At 51.4% G+C, this 18,396-nt stretch overlaps 1 protein-coding gene and 1 long non-coding RNA gene across 3 annotated transcripts in view; one reads left to right on the top strand and one right to left on the bottom strand.

Moving 5' to 3' along the window:
* The window catches only part of LOC148654388 (vesicular glutamate transporter 1-like), a 131,309-nt gene extending 117,525 nt beyond the window's left edge, over window positions 1–13,784 (bottom strand). For both annotated transcript variants that reach the window (XM_088646484.1, XM_088646483.1), the window contains exon 1: window positions 13,658–13,784. In XM_088646484.1, coding sequence (XP_088502610.1) covers window positions 13,658–13,719 — 62 coding nt within the window. In that variant the 5' untranslated portion in view covers window positions 13,720–13,784. The remainder of the gene's footprint in view (window positions 1–13,657) is intronic.
* The window catches only part of LOC148654383 (uncharacterized), a 175,142-nt gene that overhangs the window by 88,625 nt on the left and 68,121 nt on the right, over window positions 1–18,396 (top strand). The gene's annotated exons all lie outside the window — the stretch shown is intronic.

The raw sequence follows: 18,396 nt of genomic DNA, 5'->3' as shown, positions 1-18,396 counted from the left end.
CTACAAAAAGGTGGTTGTTTTTGTTGTTGTTGTTGTTGTTTCGTCTCCCGGATTCGGGCCTTTCCGGATTCGTTGGCGGCGTCCTGCAGCAGGCCGGACTCGGGTGGCGGGGCGCGTGGGCCCCCCAGAAGAGAGAAAAAAGAGCAACTCTTGGGGACACGCGCGACGGCGCCGCCCCGGAGGACATCCGCCCCCCCAGGAACGTGCCGGGCCTCGTGCGCTGGACTCGGAGCCGGACTCCCTCCTGATGTGACGTCGGCCCGCCAGGTTTTCCCAGCGGGCCCCCCCCCCGGAGAGGGAGGGGAGACGGCCTACAAGTGGTGGGCCGCCCCGCTGGCTCGGGACCCCGGAGTCCGTCTCCCCCTCTGCCCGTCTCCACGAAGCGCAACCCTGTGCAGACAGCGCAACCCGGGGAGGAGCGAGGAGGAGAACGGGGGGGGGGGGGGGGGTTATGCAGGGGGGCTGGCAGGAGAACTGGGGGGGCCGAGGCGGACAGTCCGAGGGGGCCCGAGGCCAATCCGGGGGTGTAGCAAACGTCCAAGCCCGGGTGATCCGTCCGGACACAGGCGGAGTTAAAGGGCCGGAGTGGGATCTGGGTGAGGGTCGGGGGGGAATGAAAGGGGGGGGTGGTCACGGGACCAGACGCTCCCAGTCCCGGACCCAGGAGGTCAGGAAGGCTTCTGGGTGTCCGTCTTCCCACGCTGAGCCCGGATCGGGCTCAGCGAACGCCTGGCTCGTACAGGACTTGGGGGGGAGGCAGGAACCACAGGCAGGTGTGAGAGGTGAGAGCACCAGAGGAGGGGTTTCCGAGCCGGACACGGAGCCCACCAGATGTGCTGCAGGCGGAGAGAGATGACATCGTCATCCTCATCTGAACGGGGGGGCGGGGGGTTTCACCGCTGGGCGCCGGTCCCACCCTTGACGGGCCCCTTCGGGAGATCGGGCGGCTCATAAGCGCTGGCGAGGCAGACGGCGGCACCGCTCGGGCCAGCGGGCGGAGGAGGAGGAGGAGGAGGAAGAGGAGGAGGCTGTGCGCCGCAGCCCGAGACCGCGTTCGGCTCTGGCGAGGGACGGCCTCGCTGGCTCTGCGGCTCGGGACCCGCGCCTGTGGCCGGGAGGTTGCCGGTTCGAATCCCGCGGCCCAGCAGAGGAATCCTACTCCGTGGGGCCCCCTGAGCGAGGCCCTTCACCCCAGCTGCTCCAGGGGTGCCGTATAGATGGCCGACCCTGCGCTCTGACCCCCAGCTTCTCTCTCCCTGTCTGTGTGTCTCCTGGAGAGCAGGCTGGGGTCTGAGAAAAGACACATTCCCCAGGCGGGACACTGTAAATGGACAATGAAGTGATCTTAATAACACCTACAGAAACAACTTGGTTTCTCTTATAGTCTCTGAAACCCCAGACACTGCCTTGCTTAGCTGCTGAGATCCGAAATCTGACCAGACCCCAGTTATTATATCCTCCACGGTCTTAAATATTTTATTTTCAGGCCAGAAATGAAATGTCATCGTCCATAAATAATGAACAGCAGATATTGCGATTATAATGCAAATTTCTAACCGCGAGAGAGGTCCATCATTTTCATTCTGGAGTAAACATGGACTCTGTCTGGTCATTCCGAAGTCCAATTCCTATCCCAAACAGGAATCTAGGAAGACCTTTTGAGGCAACAATATGCTCGAACGTTTATTAAAAGAACGCATATTTCTTGCCTTCATTTGTTGTGGTTAGGACTTTCTGCTGTACCTGATAGTTACGTAGTGATCATATACAGTAGTTCTTGAGCACACAGAGGTTATTTTTGCATTTCAAATTAACTATATATCTGCTAGAGTAGTTCTTACTGTCCCCCAGAAATATAATTTGTGTTGGGGTATTAGCAACTACCCTAAATAATAATAATAATTGCTTAGACTTATACAGCGCTTTTCTGGATACTCCTCTCAAAGTGCTTTACAGGTAATGGGGATCCCCTCCACCCCCACCAGTGTGCAGCCCCACCTGGATGATGCTCCAGTCCTCTCACACACACCAGCTCTCAGTGGGGAGGAGAGCAGAGGGATGGAGCCAGTTCAGAGAGGGGGGTTATTAGGAGGCCATGAGGGGTAAAGGCCAGGGGGGAAATTTGGCCAGGACACTGGGGTAACACCCCTACTCTTGTCGAGAAACACCCTGGGATTTTTAATGACCACAGAGAGTCAGGACCTCGGTTTGACGTCTCATCCTAAGGACGAATTTAAGTGAACACAAGTGCTCAGAAATACGTGTAATAATAGAGGAATAAATAGAACCATTCTAATAATGCACTAAAATGTATATACAGTAGTGTAGTGTGGACTCTGGCTCAGTGACTGATAGAAACGCTACTTTTATTTACTGATGAACCAATCAACACTCAGACTGGCTGACACCCCTGCCAAGGACAGGACAGGACAGGACAGGACAGGACAGGCAGAGGAAGGAACAGCTGGCTAACGAGCCACAGCACAGCTGCCCTGACTAAAACAACGAGCTCCCCCCTCCAGGGTAGTTCATTACTATCACCTCCCAGTTAATGCACTTTGATGAGTAATGACTGCAGGCGTCTACAGGAGGCGAGGGAATCAGAAAGCTCTTGAAACAAACTTACTAGATGATCGCTAATGTGACCTGAAGGTCTTCGGTGCTCGTTATACGAGAGAGGTGTTATTAATGAAATATCCAGAGAGAGATCAAACACTTATAAAGACAAAATAATGAACCACCTGGACACTCCAGTACATGAACACTGCACTGAGAGAGAGAGGGGTTCATACAGACACACTGACTGGACACTCCAGTACATTAACACTGCACTGAGAGAGAGAGGGGTTCATACAGACACACTGACTGGACACTCCAGTACATTAACACTGCACTGAGAGAGAGAGGGGTTCATACAGACACACTGACTGGACACTCGAGTACATTAACACTGCACTGAGAGAGAGAGATGTTCATACAGACACACTGACTGGACACTCCAGTACATTAACACTGCACTGAGAGAGGGGTTAATATAGACACACTGACTGGACACTCCAGTACATTAACACTGCACTGAGAGAGAGGGGGGTTAATACACACACACTGACTGGACACTCCAGTACATTAACACTGCACTGAGAGAGAGAGGGGTTAATACAGACACACTGACTGGACACTCCAGTACATTAACACTGCACTGAGAGAGAGAGGGGTTAATACACACACACTGACTGGGCACTCCAGTACATTAACACTGCACTGAGAGAGAGAGGGGTTCATACACACACACTGACTGGACACTCCAGTACATTAACACTGCACTGAGAGAGAGAGGGGTAAATACAGACACACTGACTGGACACTCCAGTACATTAACACTGCACTGAGAGAGAGGGGGGTTAATACACACACACTGACTGGACACTCCAGTACATTAACACTGCACTGAGAGAGAGAGGGGTTAATACAGACACACTGACTGGACACTCCAGTACATTAACACTGCACTGAGAGAGAGAGGGGTTAATACAGACACACTGACTGGACACTCCAGTACATTAACACTGCACTGAGAGAGAGAGGGGTTAATACAGACACACTGACTGGACACTCCAGTACATGAACACTGCACTGAGAGAGAGAGGGGTTAATACAGACACACTGACTGGACACTCCAGTACATGAACACTGCACTGAGAGAGAGAGAGGGGTTCATACACACACACTGACTGGACACTCCAGTACATTAACACTGCACTGAGAGAGAGAGGGGTTAATACAGACACACTGACTGGACACTCCAGTACATTAACACTGCACTGAGAGAGAGAGGGGTTCATACAGACACACTGACTGGACACTCCAGTACATGAACACTGCACTGAGAGAGAGAGGGGTTAATACAGAGTGAATGGCGAGAGAGAGAGAGAGAGAGATAGGTGAACAGATATATGAAGAAATGACATGATTTTTTTCCTTTGTTTCCTTTTATATTAAATTCACAGATGAGCTTCCATAATCCAGAGATAAGAGGATCAGAGAGAGCAAAGGAGAGAGAGAGGTTGCATAATGCTGTTCGTCTATCGTGCAATACATGTCCTGCTACGTGTAGGAACATTATGCATGAGCTCGGAGTGTCCGATTCATTTTCTCACTACTGCTGTTTTTTGTCTCTCCTTCCTGTGCGCCGTGCTCTCCAGTGAACAGATTGGGTCTCAGTGGTGAGATGTGTCCCAGTGTGACGAGCTCGCCTCACACTGTGGGCCCACACTGCGTGACCTTCACTCACGCGCACGCGCGCGCGCACACACACACACACTCACACACACACACACGCCGCACGCCCAGCCTCTCGCTCAGTGGCACTCGATCACAAACACACACTGCCTGGTTAACCATGTGGTCATCTTGCACGTCTATAGACAGCGCACACGCTGACTGTGTAGGGGTATACACTGCACAAACACTCCCTGCAAAGCCACACACTGATGCTTACACAACAAATACACATTGTACACACACACACACACACACACACACACACACACACACACACACGCGCTGCGTCAGCTGACACCTGGAAAACCCAATAAGTTACACTGTTGTATCCACACACTGTTACACCATACCAATACACACACACACACACACACACACACACACACACACACACACACACACCCTTCAAAACACTTCTACTACGGCCTGCTGTAGTTAAAGCTGAGTAAGACCTAGCCACACAGTGGTGCAGGACATAGCAGTGCAATACAGCAAGGGTTAAAGTTGAAGGTGACAAAGCATGGTACAACCCCTCTACACCTGAGGCAGAACTGGGAGGGTGGTCTGCGGAATTACCATAGTAAGCTCTCAGAAGAGACACAGTGTTATTGGAAACTTACAGCACAGAGCAGTGTCTCTGTCCATGGTGCTGACTGACAGCACAGAGCAGTGTCTCTGTCCATGGAGCTGACTGACAGCACAGAGCAGTGTCTCTGTCCATGGTGCTGACTGACAGCACAGAGCAGTGTCTCTGTCCATGGAGCTGACTGACAGCACAGAGCAGTGTCTCTGTCCATGGAGCTGACTGACAGCACAGAACAGTGTCTCTGTCCATGGAGCTGACTGACAGCACAGAGCAGTGTCTCTGTCCATGGAGCTGACTGACAGCACAGAACAGTGTCTCTGTCCATGGAGCTGACTGACAGCACAGAGCAGTGTCTCTGTCCATGGAGCTGACTGACAGCACAGAGCAGTGTCTCTGTCCATGGTGCTGACTGACAGTACAGAACAGTGTCTCTGTCCATGGTGCTGACTGACAGCACAGAGCAGTGTCTCTGTCCATGGAGCTGACTGACAGCACAGAGCAGTGTGTGTGCAGTGTATGTGCAGACAGAGATACAGTTTCTTAACTCATTCTAGAGCGTGTGTGTACAGAAATATGATTACTCGTTCTGAATGTGTGTAGTGTGTGTGTACAGAGATATAATTAATTCTGAATAGACAGTGTGTGTAGTGTGTGTGTGCTGTGTGTGTACAGAGATATGAGAACTCATTCTGATCACTGTATACAGTGTGTGTGTACAGAGATATGAGGACTCGTTCTGAATATACAGTGTGTGTTGTGTGTGGTGTACAGAGATATGAGAACTTGGTCTGAATATACAGTGTGTGTAGTGTGTGTGTGTGGTGTACAGAGATATGAGAACTCGGTCTGAATATACAGTGTGTGTAGTGTGTGTGTGTGTGGTGTACAGAGATATGAGAACTCGGTCTGAATATACAGTGTGTGTAGTGTGTGTGTGTAGTGTACAGAGATATGAGAACTCGGTCTGAATATACAGTGTGTGTAGTGTGTGTGTGTAGTGTACAGAGATATGAGAACTCGGTCTGAATATACAGTGTGTGTAGTGTGTGTGTGTAGTGTACAGAGATATGAGAACTCGGTCTGAATATACAGTGTGTGTAGTGTGTGTGTGTGGTGTACAGAGATATGAGAACTCGGTCTGAATATACAGTGTGTGTAGTGTGTGTGTGTGGTGTACAGAGAAATGAGAACTCGGTCTGAATATACAGTGTGTGTAGTGTGTGTGTGTAGTGTACAGAGATATGAGAACTCGGTCTGAATATACAGTGTGTGTAGTGTGTGTGTGTGTAGTGTACAGAGATATGAGAACTCGGTCTGAATATACAGTGTGTGTAGTGTGTGTGTGTAGTGTACAGAGATATGAGAACTCGGTCTGAATATACAGTGTGTGTAGTGTGTGTGTGTGGTGTACAGAGATATGAGAACTCGGTCTGAATATACAGTGTGTGTAGTGTGTGTGTGTGGTGTACAGAGAAATGAGAACTCGGTCTGAATATACAGTGTGTGTAGTGTGTGTGTGTAGTGTACAGAGATATGAGAACTCGGTCTGAATATACAGTGTGTGTAGTGTGTGTGTGTAGTGTACAGAGATATGAGAACTCGGTCTGAATATACAGTGTGTGTAGTGTGTGTGTGTAGTGTACAGAGATATGAGGACTCGTTCTAAATATACAGTGTGTGTTGTGTGTGTGTAGTGTACAGAGATATGAGAACTCGGTCTGAATATACAGTGTGTGTAGTGTGTGTGTGGTGTACAGAGATATGAGGACTCTTTCTGAATGTACAGTGTGTCTGTGTGTAGTGTGTGTGTAGTGTGTCTGTGTGTAGTGTGCGTGTGTACAGAGATATGAGGACTCGTTTTGAATATACAGTGTGTGTAGTTTGTGTGTGTAGTGTGTGTGTTCAGTGTGTCTGTGTGTAGTGTGTGTGTGTACAGAGATATGAGGACTCGTTCTGAATATGTAGTGTGTGTGTAGTGTGTCTGTGTGTGTCTGTGTGTAGTGTGCGTGTGTACAGCGATATGAGGACTCGTTCTGAAAGCTGTCAGCAGCTCATCTATTATTTACTCATCCCTCCATCAGGAACCTTTCAAGCTTCTATAAAAAAGCTGCTCTTAGTAAGCAAATAGCTCTGCCAGTACTCCAGGGACTCTCCTCCCTCCCTCTCCCTCCATCCTCCTCTCTCTCTCTCCTCTCCTCCTCTCCCTCTCCTCCCTCCTCCTCTCCCCCCATCCATCCATCCTCCTCCCTCCCCTCTCCCTCTTTCTCGCATGAGGAATGTGTCTTTTCTCAGACCCCAGCCTGCTCTCCAGGAGACACACAGACAGGGAGAGAGAAGCTGGGGGTCAGAGCGCAGGGTCGGCCATTTATACGGCACCCCTGGAGCAGCTGGGGTGAAGGGCCTCGCTCAGGGGGCCCCACGGAGTAGGATTCCTCTGCTGGGCCGCGGGATTTGAACCAGCAACCTCCCAGCCACAGGCACAGACCCAGAGCCAACTATCTCCTTTCCCTAATAAGATCACTCTATTGGCCAGATACAGTGTCTTGCATGAGGAATGTGTCTTTTCTCAGACCCCAGCCTGCTCTCCAGGAGACACACAGACAGGGAGAGAAGCTGGGGGTCAGAGCGCAGGGTCGGCCATTTATACATCACCCCTGGAGCAGCTGGGGTGAAGGGCCTCGCTCAGGGGGCCCCACGGAGTAGGATTCCTCTGCTGGGCCGCTGGATTTGAACCAGCAACCTCCCCGCCACAGGCGCAGGTCCGCTGCCCGCTGGTTAAAAACCTGGCTGGCAGCAGGTAAGCGCTGTGGCTGATCTGGAAGGGGACGGGAGACACAGGACGCTGTGAGACTGTGGGAGGCTGTGGGACTGAGAGAGGACGTTGAGGGAGAGGGGAGAGACAGTGAAAGAGAGAAGGAGTGAAAGAAGGAGAGAGGAGAAAGAGAGACAGGGGAGAGAGGAGGAGGAGAGGGAGGGAGGCTGCCCTATATGCCAGTGAAGTGTGAGGTTCACTCACAAACCAGGATCTCACAAACCCTGCAAAAACTCACAAAGACCTCTGGAAAAACAATCTCTCATGTGCAAAGAAAAACTCCTCAGAATGTGAGCAGGGCCTCATTCAGCCAATACCCATCACTTATCACCATACAGAGGACAGCAACCACAGACTGGTTACATCTGGGCAACTGGGACCAGGATTCGTACCAGCTGAGCCCAGAGATGACCCTGAGGCTCACTGACACCAACCAGCCTCAGGACAGCACAGCTACAGCAACACAAGACACACAACACTGCCTCACACACACAAGAGCTGAGCCCAGAGATGACCCTGAGGCTCACTGACACCAACCAGCCTCAGGACAGCACAGCTACAGCAACACAAGACACACAACACTGCCTCACTCACTGACAAACACACACACATACACAAGAGCTGAGCCCAGAGATGACCCTGAGGCTCACTGACACCAACCAGCCTCAGGACAGCACAGCTACAGCAACACAAGACACACAACACTGCCTCACTCACTGACACACACACACAAGAGCTGAGCCCAGAGATGACCCTGAGGCTCACTGACACCAACCAGCCTCAGGACAGCACAGCTACAGCAACACAAGACACACAACACTGCCTCACTCACTGACAAACACACACACACACACACACACACACACACACACAAGAGCTGAGCCCAGAGATGACCCTGAGGCTCACTGACACCAACCAGCCTCAGGACAGCACAGCTACAGCAACACAAGACACACAACACTGCCTCACTCACTGACAAACACACACACACACACACACACACACACACACACACACACACACACACACACACACAAGAGCTGAGCCCAGAGATGACCCTGAGGCTCACTGACACCAACCAGCCTCAGGACAGCACAGCTACAGCAACACAAGACACACAACACTGCCTCACTCACTGACACCAACCAGCCGCAGGACAGCACAGCTACAACAACACAAATTTAAGTCAACCAACTCACAACACAAACCAAACAACAGTACTTCACCCCCTGGACATTGACAGAGTAACTGGACATTGACAGACCTGGCTGTCCAGAGAGGACAGGCTCAGTGACCATAGAAACTGGACATTGACAGACCTGGCTGTCCAGAGAGAACAGGCTCAGTGACCATAGTAACTGGAAAAAGACAGATCTGGCTGTCCAGAGAGGACAGACTCAGTGACCACAGCCTGGCCACACACACTGGACACAGGCAGACCTGGCTGCCCAGAGAGGACAGGCTCAGTGACCACAGTCTGGACACACACACTGGACACAGGCAGACCTGGCTGCCCAGAGAGGACAGGTTCAGTGACCACAGCCTGACCATAGAAACTGGGTGACACAGGCAGACCTGGCTGTCCAGAGAGGACACGCTCAGTGACCACAGTCTGGACACACACACTGGACACAGGCAGACCTGGCTGCCCAGAGAGGACAGGCTCAGTGACCACAGTCTGGACACACACACACTGGACACATGCAGACCTGGCTGTCCAGAGAGGACAGGCTCAGTGACCACAGTCTGGACACACACACACTGGACACATGCAGACCTGGCTGTCCAGAGAGGACAGGCTCAGTGACCACAGCCTGGACACACACACTGGACACAGGCAGACCTGGCTGTCCAGAGAGGACAGGCTCAGTGACCACAGCCTGGCCATAGAAACTGGGCGACACAGGCAGACATGGCTGTCCAGAGAGGACAGGCTCAGTGACCACAGCCTGGACACACACACTGGACACAGGCAGACCTGGCTGTCCAGAGAGGACAGGCTCAGTGACCACAGTCTGGACACACACACACTGGACACAGGCAGACCTGGCAGAGAGCTGAGAGAGGACAGGCTGTGCTCCCACTGCCAGCGGGGAGAAACAGAGACAGAGGTGCCCTTCCTGCTGCACTGCGAGAAACACGCTGGGAACGAAGCAAACATTCTTCTCTAAAAACAAAAAAAATGAAAAAAAAACACATCCAATCCCAGCATTCCCAGCCCCGCCAGAATGGGAACAGCTCCCAATCCCACCGGGAGAGGAGAGTCAGCCGAGCTGCAAACCCGGAGTGTGAGCTCCTGTCACAAACTCCTGTCACAGCCCGGGAAAGGGGCAGGGGGAGGGAGAGAGCCGGTCTCTCGGCAGAGCTCCGTGTGCCCACGCGTGTCGGAGGCCTAACTTTTGTGAGCGCTGTGTGCACGGAGTTGCTCGGGCCTGCTCTGGCCGTGCTGGAATGCGTGCCAACACAGAACTGCACGGAGAGGAGAGAGAGAGAGAGAGAGAGAGAGAGGGGACTGGGATTTGAGCGCGACAGCTGGCCCCGGTGCTCCGCGCTGTGACGGGAGACGCTATTTCAGGAGGGGGATTTATCTGTTAATTCAGCCCCCTCAGATCCCGAGCCGCGGCCCGCGCGAACCACTACACACACGCGTGCCATCATCCCCCTCATCCTCATCCTTACTCTGATGATGTCGTCGTTAAGTCGCAAAACGATTCTTCTTGTCGTCGTTATCCGCCGCGGTGATATCAATGTGAGGGCTGACATCATCATAATTTAGCCGTTGCTAAAGTTTTTTTTTCTTTTTTTAGCAGGTCTTTCAGATGAAAATAGCAAACAAAAGAAGCGCCAGGGATTCAATCTGTGGTTTTTTTTTCCGCGCAATCTCGATTTGCCAGGTTTTTTTTAAAAAAAAAGAGAGAGGGGCTCAGAAAGAGATTCAGCGGGAGACCTGGACGCGAATCTCCACGCTCCTGTCCCGCTCCGTGGATTCACTCGCGAATCTGGGGCCACAACGCGTACCGGCCCTTGATGAAGTTTTAGAAACCTTCTAGCCCGACTTGTGACGCTTCTCACGACTTTCCACGTCTCTGTCTGTCTGTGTGTGTGTGTTTAAACCCAACACCATCACCCGCTCGATCCGCGCCCTAATTCCGAGTTCCGTTTATTCGCTTTTGCGAATTTTGTATCTGAAGCATGGAAATTATTATTATATTATATTCATAATGTGGCGGACCTAACATTGATATAACTGATGTTGATAATGATGACGACAACAGTAAGAAGAATTGATCATATTCCAGCTTAACGACGACATAATTAAATGATATCAATCAATCAATGAAGTAATAATAATAATAAGGGGTGTGTTATTATTTGTTGTCGATGTATTCATACACACTGTACACCCAGTGGCTCAGTGACGCGAACTCGGCCGGGCTTCGGGGCTTCTGGTTTCTCGTGCGTGTTTCTGCCACGGGAGAGGACGGGACGGGACGGGACGGGACAGGGAAAATCGGGAGGAGCCGAAAACTCCAGGCGGAATGACGCGCGTCACCGGGTATCCCAATTAGCCAATTAGGTAGGAAGCTCCGGCGCCGCTCCCGGCACCTCTGGGTGCTGGCGGCCCTACCCCACCCTGCTCTGCGGGCGGACGCAGCGCTCGTAGGCAAACAACGACAAAGTTTCATTCTTCGTTCATGTGTCGAGACGGATCTCGATTCGTTCATTTGTCGATCAGGTCTCACGGGTCGAGACAAGAGAGTCCAGACGCCCGAGTGAATGGCTTCATTGAAGACGCAGTTGACACCACCCCCCGGGCACGTATCGATTAGCAAGTATAATTGACGATTTATTTCAAGTTTAGACCACAGCGGGCACAGGATGATCGAGTCTCTCCATAGCTTGTCCTCAGCCCGTTTCTCCAGCTGCAGGAAGCAACGGGGGCGGGGAGGGGAGGGGGGAGACACCTGGGCGCGCGCAGACAGGTGAGACTTCCGCTTTCGCCTGGGCGCGCGCGGACAGGTGAGACTTCCGCCTTTAGGTGCCGCGCGCTGGGCTGTGGCCCGAGGGTCGCACGTTAGAAGACGCAGCTTTAAATATTTCACACTTTCCATAGGGAAATATATATATATATTTTTAAGTGTAAATATATATTATATTTAAGAGGCGTTCGGACGCAAAACGAGACCCAGTGACCCGCTTGTCTGGTTTTCATCCCGAACGGTTTTTAAGCCTCGTTTTCCGGCTGAGTGACGCGGCAGGTTAATCCTCTATAAGAGGAAAGATTTTACAGCTAAAATGCGCCGAAAAGTGAATGAACGGATTAAAGACGCTCTTTTCCAAAAAAAGAAGAACACATCTATAAGTATCGATCCATTGATGACTGAAGCGAATTGATGGAATTATTCCTTTGGAAGGCTGAGATCTCAGGTTTGGCTTGTAAAATCAATCGGTTTTCGTTTAAAACAAGTCACAACGTAAGGCGAGCATTTAAAATGGTCATTGAACGTTAGAATTTAAAAATTTAGAATTTACACTGATGAACTGACTGGGTGGTCAGCATTACTGCCTCACAGCACCGGGGTCCCAGGTTCAATTCTAGACTTGGGGTGCTGTCTGTGTGGAGTTTGCACGTTCTTCCCATATTTGGGTGGTTTTCCTCCCACAGTCCAAAGACAGGCTGCTGGGTTAGTTGCTTTCTGGGAAAATGGGAATTGGTGAGTGTGTGTGTGTCCTGTGATGGACTGGCCCTGGTGTGAGTGTATGTGTGTGTCCTGTGGTGGACTGGCCCTGGTGTGTGTGTGTGTGTGTGTGTCCTGTAACGGACTGGCCCTGGTGTGAGTGTGTCTGTGTGTGTGTGTGTGTCCTGTGATGGACTGGTGTCCTGTCCAGAGTGTACCCTGCCTTGTGTTCATTGTTTCTGGGCTACACTCTGTGACCCTGTATTAGAAAACGCAGGTTAGAAAATAGATGAAAGTTGGATTAAGTCCTTTCTATTGATTAACTGTCCTAATTGCTATTATTTCTCAATGATCTGGGTTTAAAAATGATAATGCCAGTGAAGTACATTTCCACTTTAAACACACACTACACAATCACTACAGAGGCCTAGACTGTAGAGTAACACACACACTACACAGTCCTAGACTGTAGGGTAACACACACTACACAATCACCACACAGGCCTAGATTGTAGAGTAACACACAGACTACACAATCACTACAAAAGGTCTAGAGTTCAGATTGACACACACACACTACACAACCCTAGACTGTAGTGTAACACACACTACACAATCCTTGACTGTACAGTAACACACAGACTAAACAATCACTACAAAGGTCTAGAGTGCAAAGTGGCTGACACACACACACACACACAGGCCTAGAGTTACACACATTACAGAGCAGATATGCCCGAGTATACACTGGGACGCACACCCGGAGAAACACACACACCGCTATGAAATTCGAGGCCAGCGCCACGCGGAGCTGTGCGGATCGATACGCCGAGCGCCGATATCTGGGAATCCGAGACCGCGGCCGGCGGATTGAACCCCGGCGACCTTTAAGTCCAAGGACAGGTGGCGGCGGGGCCCGCCGGTGCCTCTCCGGGCAGAGCTGGGCTCGGCTCGGCCCGGCCCGGCCCGGACAGTTTCCGGGAGGTAACTTTCTGAGCCGTCGACGTTAAAAACACTCTCGGTCGGTCGCCCCGAACAGCCCCCGAACTCCTGAACACACCTCTACCGACACCTCCGGCCCCGTCACCTTGGATTTGAAGAAAGGAGGCAAACAATCGAACCACCCGAACCCGCTCAGATCCACTCGTGTAATCCGGGCCGCCGGGACGGGTTCAGCAGCGCGCACACGGCCGACACGGTCCCGGGGCAGAAACTCGGCGCCACCTGGGTCTCCGGCACCGGCGGCGGCCGACCCGACCGGGACCCGCAGCTTCGGACCCGAGCCCAGGCCGCTCCTACCTGTGCAGCTTCCCGAGGGTCCTGCCCGCGAGCTTCCTGAACTCCTCTCGGCGGATCTCCATCCTCGCGGCTCGCGGCTCCGGCCGATATGGGCTGCCGCGCGCACTCCGCTCGAGCGCTCCCCCCCGCCCCCCCTCTCTGTCCCCCACAGAGTTCCCACTCCCTCTCTCCTCCCTCTCTCTCTCTCTCTCCCTCCTCCCTCTGTCCCTGACAGAATTACCACTCCCTCTCTCTCTCTCCTCCCTCTGTCTCTCTCTCTCCCTCCTCCCTCTGTCCCTGACAGAATTACCACTCCCTCTCTCCTCTCTCTCTCTCCCTCCTCCCTCTGTCTCTCTCTCTCTCTCTCTCTCCTCCCTCTGTCCCTGACAGAATTACCACTCCCTCTCTCCTCTCTCCTCTCTCTCTCTCTCCTCTCTCTCCTCCCTCTGTCCCTGACAGTTACCACTCCCTCTCTCTCTCTCTCCTCCCTCTCTCTCTCCCTCCTCCCTCTGTCCCTGACAGAATTACCACTCCCCCTCTCTCTCTCTCTCTCCCTCTCCCTCTCTCCTCTCTCTCTCCCCTCTGTCCCTGACAGTTACCACTCCCTCTCTCTCCTCCCTCTCTCTCTCCCTCCTCCCTCTGTCCCTGACAGAATTACCACTCCCTCTCTCCTCCCTCTCTCTCTCCCTCCTCCCTCTGTCCCTGACAGAATTACCACTCCCTCTCTCTCTCTCCTCCCTCTATCTCTCTCCTCCCCCTGTTGCCCACAGGGTTACCACTCCCTCTCTCTCTCTCTCCTCCCTCTGTCTCTCTCTCTCCCTCCTCCCTCTGTCCCTGACAGAATTACCACTCCCTCTCTCTCTCTCCTCCCTCTGTCTCTCTCTCTCCCTCCTCCCTCTGTCCCTGACAGAATTACCACTCCCTCTCTCCTCTCTCTCTCTCTCCCTCCTCCCTCTGTCCCTGACAGAATTACCACTCCCTCTCTCCTCCCTCTATCTCTCCCTCCTCCCTCTGTCCCTGACAGAATTACCACTCCCTCTCTCCTCTCTCTCCTCCCTCTGTCCCTGACACACTCCCTCTCTCTCTCTGACAGAGTTACCACTCCCTCTGTCTCTGTCCACCTCTTGCACTGATAGAGTTAACAGTTCCTCTCTGTCTCCTCCCTCTCTCAGTCCCTCCTTCCCTCAGAGTTAATACTCCCTGTCTGCCTCTTTCTGCCTGACAGACTGAGAGACACTGCGTTCAGCCCCCTGGACACACACACACACACACACACACACACACACACACACACACACACACACAGCGTTCAGCACCCTGGACAGACACAGCCAGACAGAGATTCACTGGGTTCAGCACCCTGGACAGACACCGCCACACAAACACACACAGAAAGACACGGCGTTCAGCCCCCTGGACGGACAGCCAGACAGAGAGAGACACTGCGTTCAGCACCCTGGACAGACACAGCCACACACACAGAGAGAGACACTGCGTTCAGCCCCCTGGACAGAGAGAGAGCCACTGCGTTCAGCCCCCTGGACAGATACAGACAGAGAGACTGTGACTGCATTCACCCCACTGGACAGTGACAGACAGAGAGATAGAGTCTGCGTTCAGCACCCCGGACAGAGAGACCTAAACAGACAATACACACTAGCTAAATATTTGACCAAAATAAGAAACAACAAACAGAAACAGACCCTGACGAAGTACAGGCTCAGTGACCACAGCCTGGCCATAGAAACTGGGCGACACAGGCAGACCTGGCTGCCCAGAGAGGACAGGCTCAGTGACCACAGTCTGGACACACACACTGGACACAGGCAGACCTGGCTGCCCAGAGAGGACAGGCTCAGTGACCACAGCCTGGACACACACACTGGACACAGGCAGACCTGGCTGCCCAGAGAGGACAGGCTGTGCTCCCACTGCCAGCGGGGAGAAATAGAGACAGAGGTGCACTTCCTACTGCACTGTGACAGATACTCTGGGATTAGAGAAACATTCTTCCCTAAACTCAGAAATCTAATCCTAGAGTTCCCACACCTGCCAGAATCACAACGGTTCCCAATCCTACTGGGAGAGGGAGGAGGGAACTCAGTTGATCTGGCAGCCCAGTATGTGATCTCCTGTTCCAGCCTGAGGAACAGACAGTGAGCCTGTCTCTCAATAATAATAATACAGTGTGTGATCTCCTGTCCCAGCCTGAGGAACAGACAGTGAGCCTGTCTCTCAATAATAATAATACAGTGTGTGATCTCCTGTCCCAGCCTGAGGAACAGTGAGTCTGTCTCCCAATAATGCTCCAGCCCCCTACAGAATATGTCAATATTTTATAATATGTCTTTGTTGTAAATGTCTGTAGATTTTATTTTACTTCTATTTTTTGTTTTGTTTAATGTGCATTACTTTCATTTGCTTTGGCAACACTGATTGTACCCAGCGGTCGTGCTCATAAAGCACCTGGAATTGAATTGAATTGAATTGACTGCGTTCAGTCCCCTGGACAGAGACAGAGAGTTCAGCACCCTGGATAGAGACAGAGAAACAGACTGCGTTCAGCACCCTGGACAGGGACAGACTCTCTGAACTGTCCACACCCCTCTTTCTACACAAACCCCCCACTCTCTCTCTCAATTCAATTCAATTCAATTCAAGGTGCTTTATTAGCATGACCGATAGGTACAATCAGTGTTGCCAAAGCAAATAAAAATAATAAAATTAACATAGAACAAAACAAAAAATAGAAGTAAAATAAAATCTACAGACATGTTACAGACATTTACAACAAAGACATATTATATAATATCGACATATACTGTATTCGGCTGGAGCATTATTGGGAGACAGACTCACTGTTCCTCAGGTTGTGACAGGAGATCACATACTGGGCTGCCAGATCAACTGAGTTCCCTCCTCCCTCTCCCAGTAGGATTGGGACCTGTTGTGGTTTTGGCAGGTGTGGGAACTCTGGGATTAGATTTCTGAATTTCGGGAAGAATGTTTCTCTAATCCCAGAGTATCTGTCACAGTGCAGTAGGAAGTGCACCTCTGTCTCTATTTCTCCCTGCTGGCAGTGGGAGCACAGCCTGTCCTCTCTGGGCAGCCAGGTCTGCCTGTGTCGCCCAGTTTCTATGGCCAGGTTGTGGTCACTGAGCCTGTACTTCGTCAGGGTCTGTTTCTGTTTGTTATTTTTTTATTTTGGTCAAATATTCAGCTAGTATGTATTGTCTGTTTAAGGTTCTGTAGCATTCTAGTTTATGTTGTGTTTGTGTGTGTGTGTCCCAGTGTGTGAGATATTGCTGTTTGATCTGTGCTGTGATGTGGTTGAGTCTGGGTTGTGGTGCTCTAGCAGTGCTGTCCTGAGGCTGGTTAGTGTTGGTGTGGCTCAGGTCGGTGAGCCTCAGGACCAGCTGGCTCAGGGGGCTCTGTTTTGGGCTCAGCTCTTGGCTCAGCAGGGCTTTGTGGTGGTAGGAATTTTGGTCACTGTTTTTTAGGTGTAGCCAATACTTTAATATTCTTTTCTGTATGTTTATCAATAGTGGGTACTGGCCTAATTCGGCCCTGCACCCGTTGTTAGGAGTTTTTCTCTGCACACGGAGGATGATTCTACAGATCTCCATGTGCAGAGTTTCTGTGGGGTGTTTGTCCCATTGGGTGTAATCCTGGTCTGTGAGGGGACCCCAAACTTCACTGCCGTATAGGGCAATGGGTTGGATTACACTTTCAAATATTTGGAGCCAGATTCTTGTTGGTGGGTTGATGTTGAAGAGCCTCCTTCTTATTGCGTAGAAAGCCCTGAGTGCCTTCTCCCTCAGTGCCTTCACTGCCAGGTCAAAACTCCCGGAAGAGCTGATGGTGAGACCGAGATATGTGTAGCTGGATGTGTGCTCCAATGTGTTGTTGTTCAGTGTGAATTTGTACCTGTTTCCCTGAGGTCTGGCTTTCTTCTGGAAAACCATAACTCTGGTCTTGTCCATATTGACTGTCAGTGCCCAGGTCTGACAGTACTGCTCCAGCAGTGCCAGGTTCTGCTGCAGCCCCTGTTCTGTGGGCGACAGCAGGACCAGGTCATCTGCGTAGAGCAGGAACTTGATTTCTGTGTCGTGTAGTGTAAGACCAGGAGCTGCAGACTGCTCCAACATTCCTGCTAATTCATTGATATAGATATTGAACAGTGTTGGGCTCAGGCTGCAGCCCTGTCTCACCCCGCGGCCTTGGGTGAAGAATTTAGTCCTTTTGTTTCCAATTTTCACTGCACATTTGCTCTCTGAATACATTGATTTAATTATGTCGTACACTTTGCCCCCTATGCCACTTTGGAGTAGTTTATAAAACAATCTCTCATGCCAAATCGAGTCAAATGCTTTTTTGAAATCGACAAAGCAGGCAAAAATTTTTCCTTTGTGTTTTTGGTGGACGTGTTTGTCTATCAGTGTGTGTAGGGTGTAAATGTGATCAGATGTGCGGTGATCTGGCAAGAAGCCAATCTGACTTTTACTCAGGACATTGTGTTCGGTAAGGAAGGCCAGTATTCGTGTATTTAGGATACTGCAGAATACCTTCCCCAGGTTACTGTTCACACAGATGCCCCGGTAGTTGTTGGGATCGAGTTTATCTCCACTCTTATAGATGGGCGTGATCAGTCCTTGGTTCCAGGCCTCGGGGAAACATCCAGCTGTCATGATGAGATTGAGGAGTTTGAGCAGGGCTTGTTGCAACTTTGGGCTGCTGTGTCTCAGCATCTCATTTATGAC

This window comes from Lepisosteus platostomus, chromosome 9, assembly GCF_059453375.1.
Source record: "Lepisosteus platostomus isolate fLepPlt1 chromosome 9, fLepPlt1.hap1, whole genome shotgun sequence".
In the NCBI taxonomy this organism is placed as follows: Eukaryota; Metazoa; Chordata; class Actinopteri; order Semionotiformes; family Lepisosteidae; genus Lepisosteus; species Lepisosteus platostomus.
This window is presented reverse-complemented; position numbering and strand designations above follow the sequence as displayed.